The sequence below is a fragment of the Bos taurus genome, chromosome 10 (genome assembly GCF_002263795.3).
Source record: "Bos taurus isolate L1 Dominette 01449 registration number 42190680 breed Hereford chromosome 10, ARS-UCD2.0, whole genome shotgun sequence".
Taxonomy (NCBI): domain Eukaryota; kingdom Metazoa; phylum Chordata; class Mammalia; order Artiodactyla; family Bovidae; genus Bos; species Bos taurus.
This window is the reverse complement of record NC_037337.1, coordinates 75,834,864-75,855,865: the sequence shown is the minus strand read 5'-3', so window position 1 is coordinate 75,855,865 and position 21,002 is coordinate 75,834,864. Positions and strand designations below refer to the sequence as shown.

Below are 21,002 nucleotides of genomic sequence, written 5' to 3'. Positions count from 1 at the left end.
GGTCAGGAAGTTAAGATCCCACGTGCCACGTGGTCAAAAAACCAAAACGTAAAACAGAAGCAGTACTGTAACAAGTTCAATAAAGACTTCAAAAATCATCCACATCAAAATAAAAATCTAAAATAAAATAAGTAAAAGGCTCTTCCCGTCTCATGTCCTGACTTACACATTATTTTTTATGATACTTATCCCTGTTTCCATTAGGACTTCCCAGGTGGCGCTAGTGGTAAAGAACCTACCTGCCAATGCAGAAGACATGAGACGCGAGTTCCATACCTGGGTTGGGAAGATCCCCTGGAGAAGGCAATGGAAATCCACTCCAGTATTCTTGCCTGGAAAATCCCATGGACAGGGGAGCCTCGCAGGGTATAGTCCCCAGGGTCTCACAGAGTCTCACAGAGTCAGACACGACTGAGGAGGCTTAGTACACACACACGGTTTCCATTATAATCATCTATGTATCTGTCTGTCTCCTCACCACCCTCTTTTGAGAGCAGGGACTTTGCCTGTGTTCTTTGCTAAATCCATTGTGTTTTAGGCCTGTCATGTCAGCCATTCAAGAATTATTTCTGAATTACTGAATAAGGATTTAATGATATTGCTTATCGGTTTCTAACTGTAACAGTATTCAAAAGACTGGTTCTTTGATGTTAACATCATTCTATTGTAAGCCATGATTCTTTTTGTTCTCCCTCCTATCTTCCTTTTTCTTTTCGGAGTTTTTAAAGAGAACGTTTACTTAATTTTTAAAAGCATCTATTGAGAATTACAAAAAGAAGTCGTAAACATAGAGTACCAATTCAAGATTTGAACTCTTCCACGTTGCTACTGTCTGTTCCAAATTAAGACATCTGGTGATTGGGGAAGTTTGGTTCCTCTCTGTTTGATTCACCAGCTGCTTGTTCTGGAAAGGCAAAGGCAATTTATTGTTCTTGTTGAAAGAAGCTGGGTGTTCATAGACTTACTACGGAGGATGGAAGATTTATTTGAGAAGCTGGACACCTCAAGATGTTACTGAGAAAAATGTCTGTTTTTTAAAAGATACTTTGAATGTTATATCTGGAAGCTGAAGGATAATCTCATACTGCTTGAGGGAGTGTATGTCATTTGTTCCTACCCCCTCCCCCCTTTCTGTTGGTAACAAATTCCTGCACTTTAAAAACTGTGCTCTCCCTAAGAATTTTAGAGTATTTAATGCATGTAGTACCATATGTTGCTGCAGGCAGTATCTTGAACATTCGTGTGAATAAGAATAGCATATTCAGTCTCACTAAGCCGGATTAATTTACAAAGACATTAAGTCTCAGTCATTAATGAATGTGATATTTGAAATTACACTGAAATTGTAGCAGATGTCAGTTTAGCATACCTTCCATTAAATATGTAGCACTTCTGCCCGATTTAAAACAAATGGTTGACAACATAGAGGATTGAATGGGGTGGGAGGTAGGAGGGAGAGGTTCAAGAGGGAGGGGACGTATGTATGTCTATGGCTGATTCATGTTGACATGTGGCAGAAACCAGTATTGTAAAGCAATTAGCCTTCAATTAAAAATAAATTTTAAAAAAATTTAAAAAATAAAACAAATGGTTTCTTGATCAGATCAGATCAGTCGCTCAGTCATGTCCAACTCTTTGCGACCCCATGAATCGCAGCACGCCAAGCCTCCCTGTCCATCACCAACTCCCGGAGTTCACTCAGACTCACTTCCATCGAGTCAGTGATGCCATCCAGCCATCTCATCCTCTGTCGTCCTCTTCTCCTCCTGCCCCCAATCCCTCCCAGCATCAGAGTCTTTTCCAATGAGTCAACTCTTCTCATGAAGTGGCCAAAGTACTGGAGTTTCATTTTTAGCATCATTCCTTCCAAAGAAATCCCAGGGCTGATCTCCTTCAGAATGGACTGGTTGGATCTCCTTGCAGTCCAAGGGACTCTCAAGAGTCTTCTCCAACACCACAGTTCAAAAGGATCAATTCTTCGGCACTCAGCCTTCTTCACAGTCCAACTCTCACATCCATACATGACCACAGGAAAAACCATAGCCTTGACTAGATGGACCTTTGTTGGCAAAGTAATGTCTCTGCTTTTGAATATGCTATCTAGGTTGGTCATAACTTTCCTTCCAAGGAGTAAGCGTCTTTTAATTTCATGGCTGCAGTCACCATCTGCAGTGATTTTGGAGCCCAGAAAAATAAAGTCTGACACTGTTTCCACTGTTTCCCATCTATTTCCCATGAAGTGATGGGACCATATGCTATGATCTTCGTTTTCTGAATGTTGAGCTTTAAGCCAACTTTTTCACTCTCCACTTTCACTTTCATCAAGAGGCTTTTTAGTTCCTCTTCACTTTCTGCCATAGGGGTGGTGTCATCTGCATATCTGAGGTTATTGATATTTCTCCCAGCAATCTTGATTCCAGCTTGTGTTTCTTCCAGTCCAGCGTTTCTCATGATGTACTCTGCATATAAGTTAAATAAACAGGGTGACAAGATACAGCCTTGACGAACTCCTTTTCCTATTTGGAACCAGTCTGTTGTTCCATGTCCAGTTCTAACTGTTGCTTCCTGACCTGCATGTAGGTTTCTCAAGAGGCAGATCAGGTGGTCTGGTATTCCCATCTCTTTCAGAATTTTCCACAGTTTATTGTGATCCACACAGTCAAAGGCTTTGGCATAGTCAATAAAGCAGAAATAGATGCTTTTCTGGAACTCCCTTGATTTTTCCATGATCCAGCAGATGTTGGCAATTTGATCTCTGGTTCCTCTGCCTTTTCTAAAACCAGCTTGAACATCTGGAAGTTCATGGTTCACATATTGCTGAAGCCTGGCTTGGAGACTTTTGAGCATTACTTTACTAGCGTGTGAGACGAGTGCAATTGTGCGGTAGTTTGAGCATTCTTTGGCATTGCCTTTCTTTGGGATTGGAATGAAAACGTAGTTTAAAACATACACACAAATTTCTCTACATTTGTTATATAAAAGTTTTCTGAGAAACGTTCAGCTGACATTAAACCAATGTTGCTTTTTATCCCAAGATATTCTCTAGGATATATTGGTAATGCATATGAGTGACTGTTCTTTAATGTCCAGTATAGTACTTTTGTTTGGAGAAGGAAATGGCAACCCACTCCAGTGTTCTTGCCTGGAGTATCCCAGGGACGGGGGAGCCTGGTGGGCTGCCATCTATGGGGTCACACGGAGTCGGACATGACTGAAGTGACTTAGCAGACTTAGCAGCATAGTACTTTTGTTACTACCATTAGATTTTTCCCGTTTGCCATCGACCTTGCCAGTAGCACATGTCATGAGACATCAGCAGTTACTTCTTCCAAATTCTCTGCTAACACCTCTTCCCTTAAAAAAATAAGTATAGTGTATGTTTATTATACATATAACATAGCCTACGGAGAAGGAAATGGCAACCCAGTCCGGTATTCTTGCCTAGGGAATCCTGTGAACCGAGGAGCTTGGTGAGCTGCCGTCTGTGGAGTTGCACAGAGTCGGACACAACTGAAGCGACTTAGCAGCAGCAGCAGCAACATAGCCTACACCTATTTCTAAAAAATCTGCTAAGTGCTTATGATAGAGACAGTATAGTATAGGAGTTAATTGTATGTATGGGCTCTGGAACAAAAATACTTGAGTTCAGAAGCCAGCTTTTTCAGAACCTCCCTCCCGCCTCCCACTCCATCCCACCCTCTAGGTTAGCTGCATGTTAGCTGTGCTTTTCTTATCAATTTAATGAACATAATAGTACTTATGGGATTATATCATCATTGTTAAAAATTTTAACAATATGGAAAAAGTACTGAAGAGAAGGCAACATATTCCCTCCATACACACACACATACATATACACATGCACTCCAGATACTTGAAATACATTTTATGAACATTATTCCAAGACCTTTCTTGTGTATATACAGATAAGCTGAACAGAAGCATGCATGAATAGGAAAATTTTTATTAAATATAATATTTACTATTTATATAATATTTATTATTATATATTTTCTGTGAATAGTATTGCATTTAACTTGGGTTTAATTAAAAAAAAATAAAATGAAAGAAATAGCTAGAATGTTGGTGTTTCTTTGATATGAGTTCCTTTGCAAATTCCCTTTGAGTTAACCCAAAGAAAAGATGAATGATATTAAAAATTGGAGTCATTATGCTGTGGAGTTTTTCAAACTACATCTTTCAGGTAGCGTCTACATTGACAATTAACTGATGCAGGCAGATGTAGGTTTTTCTATTCTGCAGTTAGCCTTTCATGTGATGATTGGCAGAATCAGACTCCTTTCATTTTATGACTCAACCACTCTTTTTTTTTTTTTGGTCGCACTGAGCCTTCCTTGCAGTGTTCGGTTTCTCATTGCGGTGGCATCTCTTGCTGCAGAGCACAGACTCTCAGTGTGCGGGCTTCAGTAGTTGTGGCACTCAGGCTTAGTTGCTCTGTGGCTTGTGGGATCCTCCTGGACCAGGGATCGAACCCGTGATTCCTGCACTGGCAAGTGGATTCCTATCCACTGCACCACCAGGGAAGCTTGACTCAACCATTCTTTAGGGCCTTGGAATCCTCTGCATCCAGCCAGCAGGTGGGTGAAGAGAAGGTGAAGAAGGCATCACCTTTTGATCACCTGACCCAAATACAACCGTTGCTTCACTACTACTGGCAGAAAGTCATCACAGGCTAGGGCTGAGGCAATCTTTGCTGGGGGACCTGGACCCTTTTCCCTTCTGGGATGCCGTGAATGTCCTGTACCAAATCGCAGGTATATCTATTCCTGTGGGCTGCTTCTCATGTCCTAAATTCAGTGTGGAGACCTTAGAAATATAGTAGGCAGCCCTCCTTCACCCTTCTGTACCCTTCACATAGCCATGATACATTTGTCAAAACCAGAAAACACTGGTATAATACTATTGACTAAAGTACAGAATTCATCTGGATTTAACTGGTTTTCCCACTGATATGCTTTTTTTGGTTAAGAATCTAATCAAGAATACCACCAATCTAATCAAAAATACCACCAGTCTCTCAGACCTTCCTTCTTTTTCATGACTTTGAAATTTGAAGAGTACTAGCCACATATTTGTAGGTTGTCCCTCAGTTGAGTTTGATGTTTTCTCAAGAATAGGCTGGGGTTATGAATTTTGGGGGCTTCCCCAGTGGCTCAGGAGAAGGCAATGGCACCCCACTCCAGCACTCTTGCCTGGAAAATCCCATGGACGGAGGAGCCTGGTAGGCTGCAGTCCATGGGGTCGCTAGGAGTCGGACACGACTGAGCGACTTCACTTTCACTTTTCACTTTCATGTATTGAAGAAGGAAATGGCAACCCACTCCAGTGTTCTTGCCTGGAGAATCCCAGGGATGGGGAGCCTGGTGGGCTGCTGTCTATGGGGTCGCACAGAGTCGGACATGACTGAAGCGACTCAGCAGCCAGTGGCTCAGCAGTAAAGAATCTGCCTGCATGTTAATGTATGGCAAAACCAGTACAATATTGTGAAGTAATTAGCCTCCAATTAAAATTAAAAAAAAAAAAAAGAATCTGCCTGCAGTGCAGGAGCCACAGGAGACACAAATTCGACCCCGGGGTTGGGAAGATCCCCTGAAGGAGGGCATGGCAACCTACCCCAGTATTCTTGCCTGGAGAATCCCACGGACAGAGAAAACCAGTGGGCTATAGTCCATAGGGTTGCAAAGAGTCGGACACAACTGAAGTGACTTAGCACTCAGACACGTGAAGTTTTGAGAAGAATGTCACAGAATGTCATCACATCACATCAGGGGGCAAGTGACAGCAACATAATTTACCACCAGTGATATTAACCTTGATTGGTTTTTAAGGTGGTATCTTCTGGTTTTCTCTGGTTAAAGTCTCTTTTTACTCTTTCCTTACTCTGTTCTTTGGAAGCAAATAATTAAGTCCAGCCTATACTCTAGGAGAGGAGAGTCATTTATTTTTATCAATACGGATTCATGGCTATTTATTCTTTTTTACCTAACCCAGTGTTATTTTGCTGCTCAAATTGGTCTAGAGTGACCAATGGGAGATCATAGCTCTTGTGTCTTTTTTTTTTTTAATCACTTCTTTACTTTTGGGCACTATTTGTTGCTTTAGGCTCATCTTCTAGTTCCCCTGTCTGAGACCTAGATTCAGGCCATTTTTCCAAGAAGATCAAAGGGTATTTTTAATAGGATAGATATTAAACCTCTCTAATTGGTACCTAACTTAAAGAATCTTGGAGAAGTTGACTGAGAACTTGAGTTTCACTTCAGTGAAAGTATATTTTCTTCTAAAACATATTGAAGTTCATTTGCTATTTAGAAATGTATTTTTCATTATGAAATGAAAAAATCTTAAAAAACACTCACTCAATTTGATATGTCAATGGTTTGTTCAGAATTGAGAGTTATTGGTTTGATATTTGTGTTCATGAAATTTTGGGTATTGATTCATTTTTTAAAGAATAGTTTTAATATAAAAGTAACAGACTGCTTTCATTTTTTTTTAAGCTGTACAATGGTAGTTTTTAAAACGTGAATGTGAAATGAAATAAGGCAAATCAAATGAAAATTTATTAGAAAGGAAATCAATATTTGCTTTTTTTTTATGCCAAGAATTATGTTCACTACATCCTTCTGTGTTCCATGATTTCTTATGTCCTTGTATCATCACTGTATATTGTAATTGTTTCCTGGTCTTTCTCCCAGCCTTTTGAAGACAGCAAGTGTGTTTCTCATCTGAATCTCCATCATTTAGCATTTTACTTGGCTATAAAAGGCACTCAATATCAAGAATATCCATTTCTATCCCCATTTTAAAGATGAAGAAACTGAGGCTTACAGAGGTGAGGTTAGGTTAATTTGTACAATGATGACTTTGCTAGTTTGTGGTAAACAAGGATTTGAACTTAGGATGTTTTATTCTTAAATATATTGCTTTTTTATTGTACCACATTGACAGACTATTGACATGCTGGAAATTAATTCACTGCATTATTTCCAAATTGACAATCTCTGAAAGTATTCATAAGAAACATAACATTTGACACCTCCTGCGAGAGGAAAGGGGCTTGAGGACAGAAATGTTCTGGAAAGACATTAGTTTTGGAACCTTTTGAATTTTGAACTGTGGGGCTATTTTAGATATTCAAAAATAGATTAATTTAAAAATACACAGAAACTTAGCAGATAGAGTTTTATATTAAGTTTTAAAATATTGTATCATTTCACTGGTTCATTTTTTGTTGTTGTTGTTGATGTCTTTAGAATCAAGGATCCTACCAGTATTACTTGGCATAGATTTTTATAGTCTTCTGACAATTCCTTTTTGTATCCAGTTTTTTCCCTTTTATTTTTGGGAAAAAAAACAAGTAAAAAGGTAGGAAAGGGAGAGGATAGAATGATCAAAATCCCTCTCTTTAAAATGAGTGAAATTTGACTTTTTAAAATATGTTTCCTAAGTCTTTCTTTTAGAAGCCTCTTACATTAAGTCAGAATAATAAACAATGAAATCTTGGTAATAAAACCCAAAAGTAGGAAGTCAAGAAACACCTAGAGTAACAGGCAAATTTGGCCTTGGAATATGGAGTGAAGCAGGACAAAGACTAATAGAATTTTGCCAAGAAAACGCACTGGTCATAGCAAACACCCTCTTCCAACAACACGAGAAGACTCTACACATGGACATCACCAGATGGTCAACATTGAAATCAGATTGATTATATTCTTTGCAGCCAAAGATGGAGAAGCTCTATACAGTCAGCAAAAACAAGACCAGGAGCTGACTGTGGCTCAGATCACAAACTCCTTATTACCAAATTCAGACTTAAATTGAAGAAAGTAGGGAAAACCACTAGACCATTCAGGTATGACCTAAATCAAATCCCTTATGATTATACAGTGGAAGTGAGAAATAGATTTAAGGGACTACATCTGATAGATAGAGTGCCTGATGAACTATGGACTGAGGTTCGTGACATTGTACAGGAGACAGGGATCAAGACCATTCCCATGGAAAAGAAATACAAAAAAGCAAAATGGCTGTCTGGGGAGGCCTTACAAATAGCTGTAAAAAGAAGAGAAGCATAAAGCAAAGGAGAAAAGGAAAGATATAAGCATCTGAATGCAGAGTTCCAAAGAATAGCAAGAAGAGATAAGAAAGCCTTCTTCAGCGATCAATGCAAAGAAATAGAGGAAAACAACAGAATGGGAAAGACTAGAGATCTCTTCAAGAAAAGTAGAGTTACCAAGGGAACATTTCATGCAAAGATAGGCTCGATAAAGGACAGAAATGGTATGGACCTAACAGAAGCAGAAGATATTAAGAAGAGATGGCAAGAATACACAGAAGAACTGTACAAAAAAGATCTTCACGACCCAGATAATCACAATGGTGTAATCACTCACCTAGAGCCAGACAACCTGGAATGTGAAGTCAAGTGGGCCTTAGAAAGCATCACTACGAACAAAGCTAGTGGAGGTGATGGAATTCCAGTTGAGCTATTTCAAATCCTGAAAGATGATGCTGTGAAAGTGCTGCACTCAATATGCCAGCAAATTTGGAAAACTCAGGAGTGGCCACAGGACTGGAAAAGGTCAGTTTTCATTGAATCCCAAAGAAAGGCAATGCCAAAGAATGCTCAAACTACCGCAAAACTGCACTCATCTCACATGCTAGTAAAGTAATGCTCAAAATTCTCCAAGCCAGGCTTCAGCAAAACGTGAACCGTGAACTTCCAGATGTTCAAGCTGGTTTTAGAAAAGGCAGAGGAACCAGAGAGCGCTTTGTCCTTTCTTGGTTTTCATGGTGGAAGAATAAGGCTCATGGATTTTAGCCAGTGGTTCAGTATTAGGCTTCTCTGGTGGCTCAGAGGTTAAAGCGTCTGCCTGCAGTGCAGGAGACCTGGGCTCAATCCCTGGGTCGGGAAGATCCCCTGGAGAAGGAAATGGCAACCCACTCCAGTATTCCTGCCTGGAGAATCCCATGGACGGAGGAGCCTGGTGGGCTACAGTCCATGGGGTTGCAGAGAGTCAGACACGACTGAGTGACTTCACTTTCACTTACTATAGCCTTTTTCCATGTTGGTGTGTTTATTGGCAATCATTCTGCTCCCTTTTTTCTCCATCTGCTTATGCTGATGTGTAATTCCTCCTCTCAAAGCCTAATAGGCATATTCTTTAATTAAAGTCAACACTAATATTTTAGTACTTACACAGAAGAATAGCATAGAATTGAAATGAACACAGGTTCACAGGTTTTGAAGTTACAATTTGGATTTCAGATCAAACTCCCCCTGTATTTTTCCGCTTATTACCTGTGAGAGCATTGGCAAGTTACTCAGTTTTTCTGAGCTTCAGTTTCTTCTGTGAAATGGTGATAATAATGCCTATCTCATAGGGTTAAATGATTAAGATTAAAAAAAAAAAAAATACTAGATGTAAGTTTCCAGCACACAGTCTAGCATTTGTTGAACTCCAGTTATGATTGTTTTCTTCTCTACAAGCCTCTGCCGTCCTCGCCCACCTTGCCAGTTGTTTTAGTATTATTGTAGTTATGTTATTAATGTGGATTGTGTTGTTGTTAAAGACCATCCCGGAATGACTTTTCTCATTTAGCTTCTCCCTACATTTAGGACATTAGCTGAATCTCTGCATTTTACCATCATCAGAGTTCCTTGTGGTCAATGGGCAATATTAAGTATGAGCTGTGGGGAATTGGATTTTCTGACCCAAGTCTGATAAATTGTTTCAAAAGAAAACTAGTCGTTTATCCAACATATAGTTTAAATACAACTGTTATTCTTTAGTAGAAAACTGTAATAGTATTTGTTGCTTATGCTGTCAGATCTTTCAAGTATGATGAACATTCATACTGGAAAGATAGAAATGCATCTATTTCTAAACATACTGCTCATTTCTGACTTCCTACACAATAATACATGGCCAAGGATTTTTAGTATAGTGCCTTTTGTAATCAATAGTTTCTAAATAGGTATAAAATGTGTGTTTTCTTTTAATCCTTTTTTCCATCTTGTTTAAATGGGAAAGAAAGCTACTTCCTCTTCCGCTATCTGCTTCCCTGTGGCTCAGCTGGTAAAGGATACGCCTGCTATGCAGGAGACCTGAGTTCGATCCCTAGGTTGGGAAGATCCCCTGGAGAAGGGAAAGGCTACCCACTCCAGTATTCTGGCCTGAAGAATTCCATGGACTTATTCTATAGTCCATGGGGTCGCAAAGAGTTGGACACAACTGAGTGACTTTCACTTCCATTATGGAATTATTTAAGCTAGCTAGGCTGTCCCTCAGATTTCATATTCAAACTTGGTCAATTCAAAAATAAGAGGAATGCCTAGTTGCAGTTAGATGTATTTATAATGTACTTTATATATAGAAATAACACTTTATTGGGTTTATTTTAATAGGAAATAAAATGAACATTTTGATTGATAAAGATAACTTAACTCTTACTAAGGCAAAAGCCCCAGAAGAAATACTTAATGTTTAGGGATGTTGTTATCAAGTGAATCAGCTCTCAGTTATCTAAGGACTGTTCCTCAGATTAGAGATTAATGAGCATTTTCCATCTAGTGTGTTTCAAGATGGCTTAATGAAAACTTTTTAGCCAACATGGCTTTAGACTCTACTGAACTTCCTTTATCTGGACTTCTCCTCCTCATCTCTTCTCCGTATTGGGAAAGTACAAAGTGCAGTGTGATTTAAGAGGTGGTGGCAGTAACTGCCTTCCCTTCTCTTTCTGTTCTGTTCTCTTTGGGCTTATCTTCATTCCTCTTCTTTTCTCCTCCCTATTCTTTGCTTCAGTATTCTTTTCTGTTCTTTTCTATTTGTGCCGTTTTTCATTTGTGTGTGTGCATTAGTATAAGAAAGGCGTCCTCAGCTCTCACTAGCCTCTTGAGATCTAAAATGCTGACTTAGCTTCCTTTTATGTATCTAACAGAAACAAATAGGGAAAATATTAAAATTATGGTTAATCTTATTTGTTTTCTTTATACATTTTTGTTAGGTTGAACCGTATAAAGTTGTCAATATTGTTTTGATCTCCAGAAATAGATTGAACCTTATACTTCAGTTAGTAGCCTGCAGCAAAAGATTTGAAAAGGGATTGGATGAGAGCCTGAATAGGAGAATTGGATATTCCCCAGAGATTCTGGCTTAGGTAATTGAGTAGATGAGAATGTTGTCATGGTGCCAATACCATCGACCAACATGGAAAACATTGAAAAGCATAATTTGGTTTTACTTTTAAGGAGAATGTTTCATGGAGGGGAAGCATAAATAATCAATTTAACTTGGAGTTGTAGTGGGATTCAAGGAGAGATGGCTAGTTGACACTTGGAAATACGGACTTGTAAATAGATGAGCTCATTGGCATGTAGGTGGCACTTGAAAACATGAATTTCAATGAGGTTACTAAGTGAGAAGAAAAGAGAGACTATGGCTTATCTTGAGGAATGGGAAGAGAATCATGCCAAAAAAAAAAAAAAACCCTCAGATAAGGGCATACACAGAAGTAAAAAGGTTTATTTATCATTTTACAATGATTCATTAGTGTGTAAAATTAAGATTAACTGTGTAACCTTGGAAGTTATATTTCAAATATGGCTCATTTGCATAGGCATATTAATGTGTTAAAACATAAGTCAGAGGTTTTCATTTTTTCCCAAGGAGGTTAAAGTAATATTTTACTGTTTGTATCTGTGGATGAATGAATATAAGCTCTATAATACTGAGAGCATTGTGGGATCTACCTGTCTCCTAACATCTTTCTCTTTTTTTGAAGCACTGTACTGCATTTAAACGGTGTGTCAGGTGGAACACTACTGAGATTATTACCATTACTGCTGTCTTAAAATGTTGGTTTGCTGTAGCATTCCATCTGGGCCCCACTCTGCCTGCATCATCGATCCCAGAATCCTTTGGATTAAAGCCTTGTAGGGGACTGTTCCAACTCGAAACAGACTCTCTGGGCAACACTGTTGGGGGGAGGAGTACAGCACTGCTATATTGCTTGGGGGTAGCAGTGCACAGCCGTAGTCCTATAACTTACTGTTAACTTAAAAGTCACATTCAGCTTTCTTATTGCTTAAAATTCTCATCAATCTGATATTTCATAGGCAGAGATCAATATGAAACAGTAGCAAAGAATTCTTTTGTAATCTTATTAACACTTTGATTATTTCAAGAATGGGTAGTTTTTTTTTATCTGGAATTAAAAAGGGTTTTTTTCTTGAAGTGTGTAGGCAGTATACTCTTAAGTGAACATACATTTTAGGACCTATTTGAATAGCTTGTAGTAAAAAAAAAAAAAAATTATGTTAAATAATGTTTCTTTCACAAATATAAAGTCTTTATATTTCCTTTTTGTGCTTTATTTAAAGTACTGCTAAAGAATGCCATTATGTTACTAATTTCCATAAGCAGAGCTCTCCCTGCAAACATACAGACATATGAGATATCATTTTAGGTTTATTCTGCTTCTCCTGGAGCTCTTCAGCTCTTTATGCATGAAAGCTGAATCAATTATTCATTCATTTATTCAACAACCATATTGATAACAAAAAAGGCAAGAAAATCAGGTAAAATCAAGTTTTTCAAAAATATTGAGTGAAAAGAGCAAATTGTAGCAAAGATAACATATAAATGTGATGCCATTTTTAGAATTTCTTAATCAGAAGTTGTATCTATCGTTTCATTTGTTTAAATAAAAAACTGAGGCAAATATGGCAAAATGTTAACATCTGTTAAATCTAGGTAATCCAGTATTTGAGTATGTTTCCTTTTTTCTACACTTCTGTGTACATTTGAAATAGTTCATAATTAAAGCATTTTTAATTTTTTATTTAACAAAATGGGCAATATGATAGGGAGTGACCAGCCACTTCAGGTTGGTTGATCAGGGAGGTTCTCTCTGGGGAGGTAACATATTGAGACCTGAATAACAGGCAGGAGTTAATCACACAAAAAATGTACAGATAGTATTCCAGACAGAGAAGTAGCTACTGCCACAGTCCTGAGACAGAAGCATGACGTGTTCAAGGAGAGAAGGCCATTTAACCTATCTGGTTATAAAACCAACAATTATGCTGTGGAGGTAAATGATCTTCTAGTCTCTGAATACTTAAAGGAAGCTCACTATTTTCGGACTTAGTTTATTCTTATACAGAGTTGTTCCGTCTAGGGACTTACGGACTAATTGTGATAATGACATATCAAAAGCACACAGAAGCTGGCCTGAGGAGTTTCTCAGTGGTCAGGTCAGAGACAGTTTGAGCACCAGCAACTTAAGGAAGTGTTCAAAGTTGTTATTATGAGCCTCTATGATGTGATGCAGTAAGAAGTCCCCAGCATCACATAACAGAGAAGGCGATGGCACCCCATTCCAGTACTCTTGCCTGGAAAATCCCATGGATAGAGGAGCGTGGTAGGCTGCAGTCCATGGGGTTGTGAAGAGTCAGACACAACTGAGCAACTTCACTTTCAGTTTTTACTTTTATGCACTGGAGAAGGAAATGGCAATCCACTCCAGTGTTCTTGCCTGGAGAATCCCAGGGACAGGGAAGCCTGGTGGGCTGCCGTCTATGGGGTCACACAGAGTCAGACACGACTGAAGTGACTTAGCAGCAGCAGTAACAGCAGCATCACATAAATTGTATCCCTGATAACAATGTTAAACTGGAATCTAATCTCGAAGAGGAGACAATTAGAAAAATCTAGAATATAGGACATTTTATGAGACAACTGGCTGGACTTTTCGAAAAATTCAATGTTAAGAAAACAGAAGATTGGGGAGGTTCTCTGTGTCAAAGTATTTAGAAGTGAAATGATATTTTGTCTGCAGTTCACTTTCAAATAGCTCATCAAAAATGCATGTGTCTGTGTTTATAGAGATAGAAGAAAACAAGTTGGTGATCCTCGGAGGTGAAAGACTGTGTGTATGTGTGTGGGTGTCCATTGTACTATTCTTTCAACTTTTGTTAAGTTTTAAAATGTTCAAAATTTAAAGCTGGAGAAAATGCTTATTCTTCTTTTGAACCTCAATCCAGCTTTTAATATTTTTTGCCTGTTGGTTTAATTGTGCTGTTTGGAGCCACTCGGATAGATTTGCATTCTCTACCATGTGGTGTTAGTGTTATTGGTAATGGTGATCCTGGTCATTTTTATGTAACATTTGTTGAATGCATACACATTATTTCAGTTAATCTTTCTAACCACTCTTGAGTTCATATTCATTTCTCCTTGTAAAGATGAAAAGACAGACAGCTAAAAAGCTATCATTAAAGCAACAGAAAAAAAAAAAAGCATTTCATCTTACGAATGAAAATGTGAATTTGTGAGGCTGGCAAGAATATTCATTTGGTGAAACCAAGATAGAAAAACTTGGGATAAAGTCACTAGACTTTATGCATATTTTTCTGGCCTGGAACTTGTTCTATATACAACCTACCATTGAGAAGCAATCTGGTGTGGTGGTGAAGATCACCGTTTCTGAAGCCGGAATGCCTGGGTTCAAATTCCAGCTCTACCATTTGCAAGCTGCTCCTGCCTGAGAAGCATATCTTTGCAATTCCTACTGGATACCTCTATTAGCTTTTTTTATCGCTGCTGTAACAAATTACTGCAAAATTGGTGGCTTGAAATGACATACATTTTTTATAGCTCTGGAGGTCAGAAGTTCAAAGTGGGTCTCACTGGGCTAAAATCAAGGATTAGCAGAGTTGCACTTTCACATGGAGGCTCTAAAGGAAGCTATTTCCTTGCCTCTTCCACTCTCTAGAGGCCACCCAATTATTGGCTTCCCGCGCCCAAACCAGTAATGTATCTCTCTGAACCTTTTTCCACAGGAACATCTCCCATTGATTCTCATATTCTGCCTGCTTCTACTTTTAAGGGCACTGGTGATTACTTTGGGTTCACCCAGATAATCCTCAATAATCTATTTTAATGTCAACTGATTAGCAACCTTAATTCCATTTACGACCTCAATTCATCTTTGCCATGTAACCTAACATACTCATAGGTTCCTGGGATGAAGGCATGAACATCTTTGAGGGACTATATTTCTGCCAACACATCTGTGTTAGATTCTATAACTGTATAAGGTAGCTGGGGCCAGGAGAAGATGATCCCAAAGTAGAGATCCTGGCTAATGCTGAGGACCATGAGTAGGACCAATAATTAGGTTTGAGCTGAAAGGAATTACTAAGCAATGTATGTACATGTACATACATTTTTATAATCTCTTACTGGCAGTAGATTCAGTATATAAAAAGTGGTTGAATTAGAAGGAAGCAGCTGAGTTTTAGTTACATCATGGTAGGGGAATGATTAAAATATTAGATTTTATTTCTGTTTTCTTGTGCCAGCTCTCAGAGGGAAATGTTCTTGATTTAATTACAATGTAGAGACACTTTGGGTTTAATTTCAATTTTTGTTTTTATTACAGATTTTTACTACCCTTGGATGCACTCCTGATATGGAGAAGATTGAAGAACAATTTGCCAACTTGAACATTGTTAAACGTTCCTCAGAAACTAAAGAGCCTACTTACCTGCTTGGCATAGACACATCAAAGACTGTACAAACAGAAAAAGGAAGCTTGGTTGCTGTTTTGTGTTCTAATGGATCAATCAGAATACATGATAAAGAAAGGTTAAATGTAATACGAGAATTTAGAGGGTATCCTGGACTTAATGGAGTCAAGTTTGCGAATTCCCATGACAGTGTGTATTCCTCATGCACTGATGGCACTGTGAAGTGTTGGGATGCTCGACTGGCCAGTGGAAAACCTGTCCAGCTGTTCAAGGGTTACCCTTCCAATATTTTTATCAGTTTTGATATCAGCTCTAATGATCATGTCATTTGTGCTGGTACAGAAAAAGTTGATGATGATGCGTTGTTGGTATTTTGGGATGCAAGAATTAATTCTCAGGACTTGTCTACTACCAAAGAGCCACTTGGTGCATATTCAGAGACACATAGTGATGATATCACTCAAGTACGTTTCCATCCCAGTAATCCAAACATGGTAGTCTCAGGTTCAACTGATGGCCTGGTAAATGTATTTGATATTAGTGCGGATAATGAAGACGATGCACTGGTCACAACCTGTAACTCAGTTTCATCAGTAAGTTTTATTGGTTGGTCTGGGAAAGATTATAAACAGATTTACTGCATGACACATGATGAGGGATTTTGTTGGTGGGATCTTAATCATCTGGATACAGATGAACCAATTACATGTTTGAACGTTCCTGATGTCAGAGAAGTAATTAACGTGAAAGAAGGGATTTTGGACTATTTGATTGGTGGCCTATATCATGAAAAGACGGACAAATTGTTTGTTGTCGGAGGGACAAACACAGGAATTATTCGCATAATGAACTGTATGACATCAGGATTGGTCCATGTGACCAGCCTTCAAGGAGGGCATGCTGCTACGGTCCGGTCCTTCTGTTGGAATATGCAGGATGATTCTTTGCTAACTGGAGGAGAAGACGCACAGTTGTTACTTTGGAAACCTGGAGCAGTAGAGAAGACATTTACAAAGAAAGACAGCATGAAAATAGCATCCTCTGTACACCAGCGAGTTCGCGTTCACAGTAATGATTCTTATAAGAGAAGAAAAAAGCAATGATGTTACATTGGGCGTTTACTTGATAGGTTTTATAGTTGCAAATAATTATTTCTGTGTACTACCTGTGGTAGACATGTTAAAAGCTCATATATAAATAAAAACAAGCCAGTTAGCAAACAATCCTGGGAAATGCTGAGAATGGTTTAATTCAAGTCTTCGTGTATTCTAAAATTATTTTTTTAAAGCTGCCAGTTGAGTATATAATCAGTGAGTTGAAAGTAAAATTACATTCCTCATTTTAAAAACCCATCTGTTGAATTAGTAAATGTTGGGTTTGAAGAAATAGCTTTGATAAGGGTTTTTTAGAAGTAGATGGCTGGTGTGACTTTTAAAAACAGGTGGTTTGGGTTGTATTTTTTAAGCTCAGTTTTTTACTTTTTAAATCATCTTTATTATTTATAAAACCAAATAAGACTTTTTTCTTTATTTGAGAAGCCCCCACTTGCTTAATACATGTAGACTACACTAGCATTGTAAGTTGAGTTGCAAAATCATGTTCAACTCTTTGCGACCTCATGGACTGCAGCATGCCAGCCTTCCCTGTCCTTCACTGTCTCCCAGGGTTTGCTCAAATTCATATTCATTGAGTCAGTGATGCTATCCAACCATCTCATCATTTGTCATCCTTGTCTCCTTTTGCCTTCAGTCTTTCCAGCATCAGGGTCTATTCCAGTAAGTCAGCTCTTTACATCAGGTAGCCAAAGTATTAGAACTTCAGCTTCAGCATCAGTCCTTCCAGTGACTATTCAGGTTGATTTTCCTTGACTGGTTTGATCTCCCTATAGTCCAAGGGACTCTCAAGAGTCTTCTCCAACACCACAGTTCAAAAGCGTCAGTTCTTTGGCACTCAGCCTCCTTTATGGTCCAACTGTCACATCCGTACATGACTACTGGAAAAACCATAGCTTTGACTAGACAGACCTTTGTTGGCAAAGTGATATCTCTGCTTTTTAACATGCTGTCTAGATTTGTCATCGCTTTTCTTCCAAGAAGCAAGTGTCTTCTAATTTCATGGTTGCAGTCACCATCTGCAGTGATTTTGGAGCCCAAAAAAATAAAGTCTGTCACTGTTTCCACTTTTGCCCCTTCTATTTGCCATGAAGTGATGGGACTGGATGCCATGATCTTAGTTTTTTGAATGTTGAATTTTAAGCCAGCTTTTTCACTCTCCTTCCTCCAGCCTGGCATTTCACATGATGTGCTCTATATATGAGCTTCCCTTGTAGTTCAGTCTGTAAAGAACCTGCCTGCAGTGCAGGAGACCTGGGTTCAATTTCTGGGTCGGGAAGATCCCCTGGAGAAGGCAGTGGCAACCCACTCCAGTATCCTTGCCTGGAAATCTCATGGACACGAGCCTGGTGGGCTGCAGGCCATGGGGTCACAAAGAGTTGGGCACTACTGAGCGACTAACACTTACTCTATAAGTTAAATAAGCAGGGTGACAATATACAGCCTCGTCTTACTCCTTTCCCAATTTTGAACCAGTCATTTGTTCCATGTAGGATTCTAACTGTTTCTTCTTGACTTGCATACAGATTTCTCAGGAAACAAGTAAGGTGGTCTGGTATTCCCATCTCCTTAAGTGTGTGTGTGAGTCACTCAGTTGTGTCTCACATGCGTTTGAGACCCCATGGACCATAGCTCAGCAGGCTCCTCTGTCCATGGAATTCTCCAGGCAAGAATACTGGAGTGGGCACCATTCCCTTCTCCAGTGGATCTTTCCAACCCAGGGATTGAACCTGGGTCTCCCGCATTGTGGGCAGATTCTTTACTGTCTGAGCCACCAGAGAAATATTTTCCACAATTTGTTGTGATCCCCACAGTCAAAAAAAAAGCAGACTGGTGGCACTAGTAGTAAAGAACCCGCCTGCCAATGCAGGAGACATAAGAGATGTGGGTTTGATCTGTGGGTTGGGAAGATCCCCTGGAGGAGGAAATGGTAACTATATCTTTTCCTGGAAAATCCCATGGACAGAGGAGCCTGGCAGGCTACAGTTCATGGGGTCACAAAGAGTCAGACACGACTGAAGTGACTTAGCACTAAAGTCAAGACTTTAGTGTAGTCAATGAAGCAGAAGTTTATGCTTTTCTGGAAACCTGTTGCTTTTTCTATGATCCAGTGAATGTTGGCAATTTGATCTCTGGTTCCTCTGCCTTTTCTAAACCCAGCTTGTACATCTGGAAGTTTTTGGTTTACATACTGCTGAGGCCTAGCTTGAAGGATTTGAGCATAACCTTACTAGCATGGGAAATGAGCACAGCTGTGCGGTAGTTTGAACATTCTTTGGCATTGCCCTTCTTTGGGATTGGAATGAAAACTGACCTTTTCCAGTCCGGTGGCCACTGCTGAGCTTTCCAAATTTGCTGACATATTGAGTGCAGCACTTCAACAGCATCATCTTTTAGGTTTTTAAATAGCTCAGCTGGAATTCTATCACCTCCACTAGCTTTGTTTGTAGTAATGCTTCCTAAGGCCCACTTGACTTCACACTCCAGGATGTTTGGCTCTAGATAAGTGAACACACATTGTAGTTATCCGTGTCATTAAGACTCTTTTTGTATAGTTCTGTCTATTCTTTCCACCTCTTAATCTCTTCTGCTTCTGTTAGGTCTTTACTCTTTCTGTCCTATTTATATTTAAATACACTGACATATTTAAATATAAATACTCTAAATAGAATTAAACTTTTTCAGAAATAGTGATTTTCATTTTTGAGAAAAGTATATTTAGTAAATTTGCATTTATACTTTTAATACTATTTGCATTTTTGAGAAAATATGTTGAGTAAATTTGCATTAGTACTTTTAATATTATTGGTTAAACAGGTATTTCACTGATGAAAAGGAAAATATCTTGCAAAATTTGTTTTGAAACTCAAAGTAAATATACAAAAGTGAAAGTATTTATAAAGCAGAATGACTTTTTAGTTTCAAAAGATTCCAATATTTTGTGATAAAATTTTCTTCTAAAGTGTTTCCTCCATCCATAATTTTAAACTTGAGTTTTTGTTTACTGCTAATTTTTCCATACTTCCTTTTAACTGTTTCTCCAAAGAATCTTAGTTAAAAAGTTGATCCTTCTAAAGGTTTGGTACCTTATCTATGAGACTGTAGCACTAGGGGAAATTTTTTTTCTATAGAACATTTGTAACTTAAATTTAGATATGATCTAACTTAACTCAAGTGAGACTGAACAGTAAGTGAAAGTGAAAGTCTCTCAGTAGTGTCCGACTCTTTGCGACCCCATGGACTATATAGTCCATGGAATTCGAGTCAGAACACTGGAGTGGGTAGCCTTTCCCTTCTCCAGGGAATCTTCCAAACCCAGGGATCATACCTGGATCTCCTGCATTGCAGGCAGATTCTTTACCAGCTGAGCCACAAGGGAAGCCCACACAATAGATAAGTAACTATTAAACATATTAAAAATACATGATTCTTATTTCAAGAAATTCAACTATGCTTGGTATTATCCAAACCATACACCTGAGGGTAACTTAGGACTTTCCGTTTTTCTCTTAATCACTCACCAAGTCCTGTGCCATTCTACTTCCTAATAGAAGTAGAAACTTGTCATCCTTTTTTTTTGCTTTACCCCTACCACTACTGCCTTAGGTAAGACTTCCATCATTTCTCTCCAAGATTATAGACTTTTATCTACTCCAGTTCATTTTCTCTATTCTTCTTGACTGAACATCTAAAACACAGGTTTGATAATGCCTCATGCTGCTTAAAATCTTTGATACATTTAGATCTTTTGATAGAGGACTATGTAAAAATGAAAAGCCATGTTTTTAACATATTTAGGATATGAGGTAATGCTGACTATGGTGTAAGTGGGAAAAAATTCAATTATTAAAATGAAATAAGAGGCTATCCCAGAACTTGTCTTCAGGTTGAAAGGCCCAACAAGACTGTCAAGTGTAATGACAATAATAAGACCACCCAATTTTTTCAATGGTCAAAGGATCTGAATAGACATTTCTCCAAAGAAAATATACAAGTGGTCAATAAACACACAAAAAAAGATGCTTAATATCATTAGTCAGTAGGGAAATGCAAATTGAAACCACAATGAGATACCATTTCACACCCACTAGGATGGCTATAATTAAAAAAAAGTATTGGTGAGAGTGTAGAGAAAGCTTCACACACTGCTTTTAGGAATATAAAATGGTACAGCTGCAGTCTGACAACTCTTCAAACAGTTGCTATTTGATAAAACAGTTTCACTCCTAGGTATATGCTGAAGAGAATTGAAAACAAATCCACACAAAAACTTGTATGTGAATATTCATAACAGTATTCACAATAACCAAAAGAGGGAAATTCAAATATCCATC

At 38.5% G+C, this 21,002-nt stretch overlaps 1 protein-coding gene across 5 annotated transcripts in view; it reads left to right on the top strand.

Annotated features, from left to right (window-relative positions):
- The window catches only part of WDR89 (WD repeat domain 89), a 48,101-nt gene extending 30,366 nt beyond the window's left edge, over window positions 1-17,735 (top strand). For 2 of the 5 annotated variants that reach the window (XM_024997725.2, XM_024997724.2), the window contains exons 3-4: window positions 6,717-6,853; window positions 15,469-17,735. In XM_024997725.2, coding sequence (XP_024853493.1) covers window positions 6,830-6,853; window positions 15,469-16,659 — 1,215 coding nt within the window. In that variant the 5' untranslated portion in view covers window positions 6,717-6,829 and the 3' untranslated portion in view covers window positions 16,660-17,735. The remainder of the gene's footprint in view (window positions 1-6,716; window positions 6,854-15,468) is intronic. The other 3 variants (XM_005212023.5, XM_005212022.5, NM_001034658.2) reach the window with 2 other exon arrangements.
- The last annotated feature ends 3,267 nt before the right edge of the window (window positions 17,736-21,002 follow it).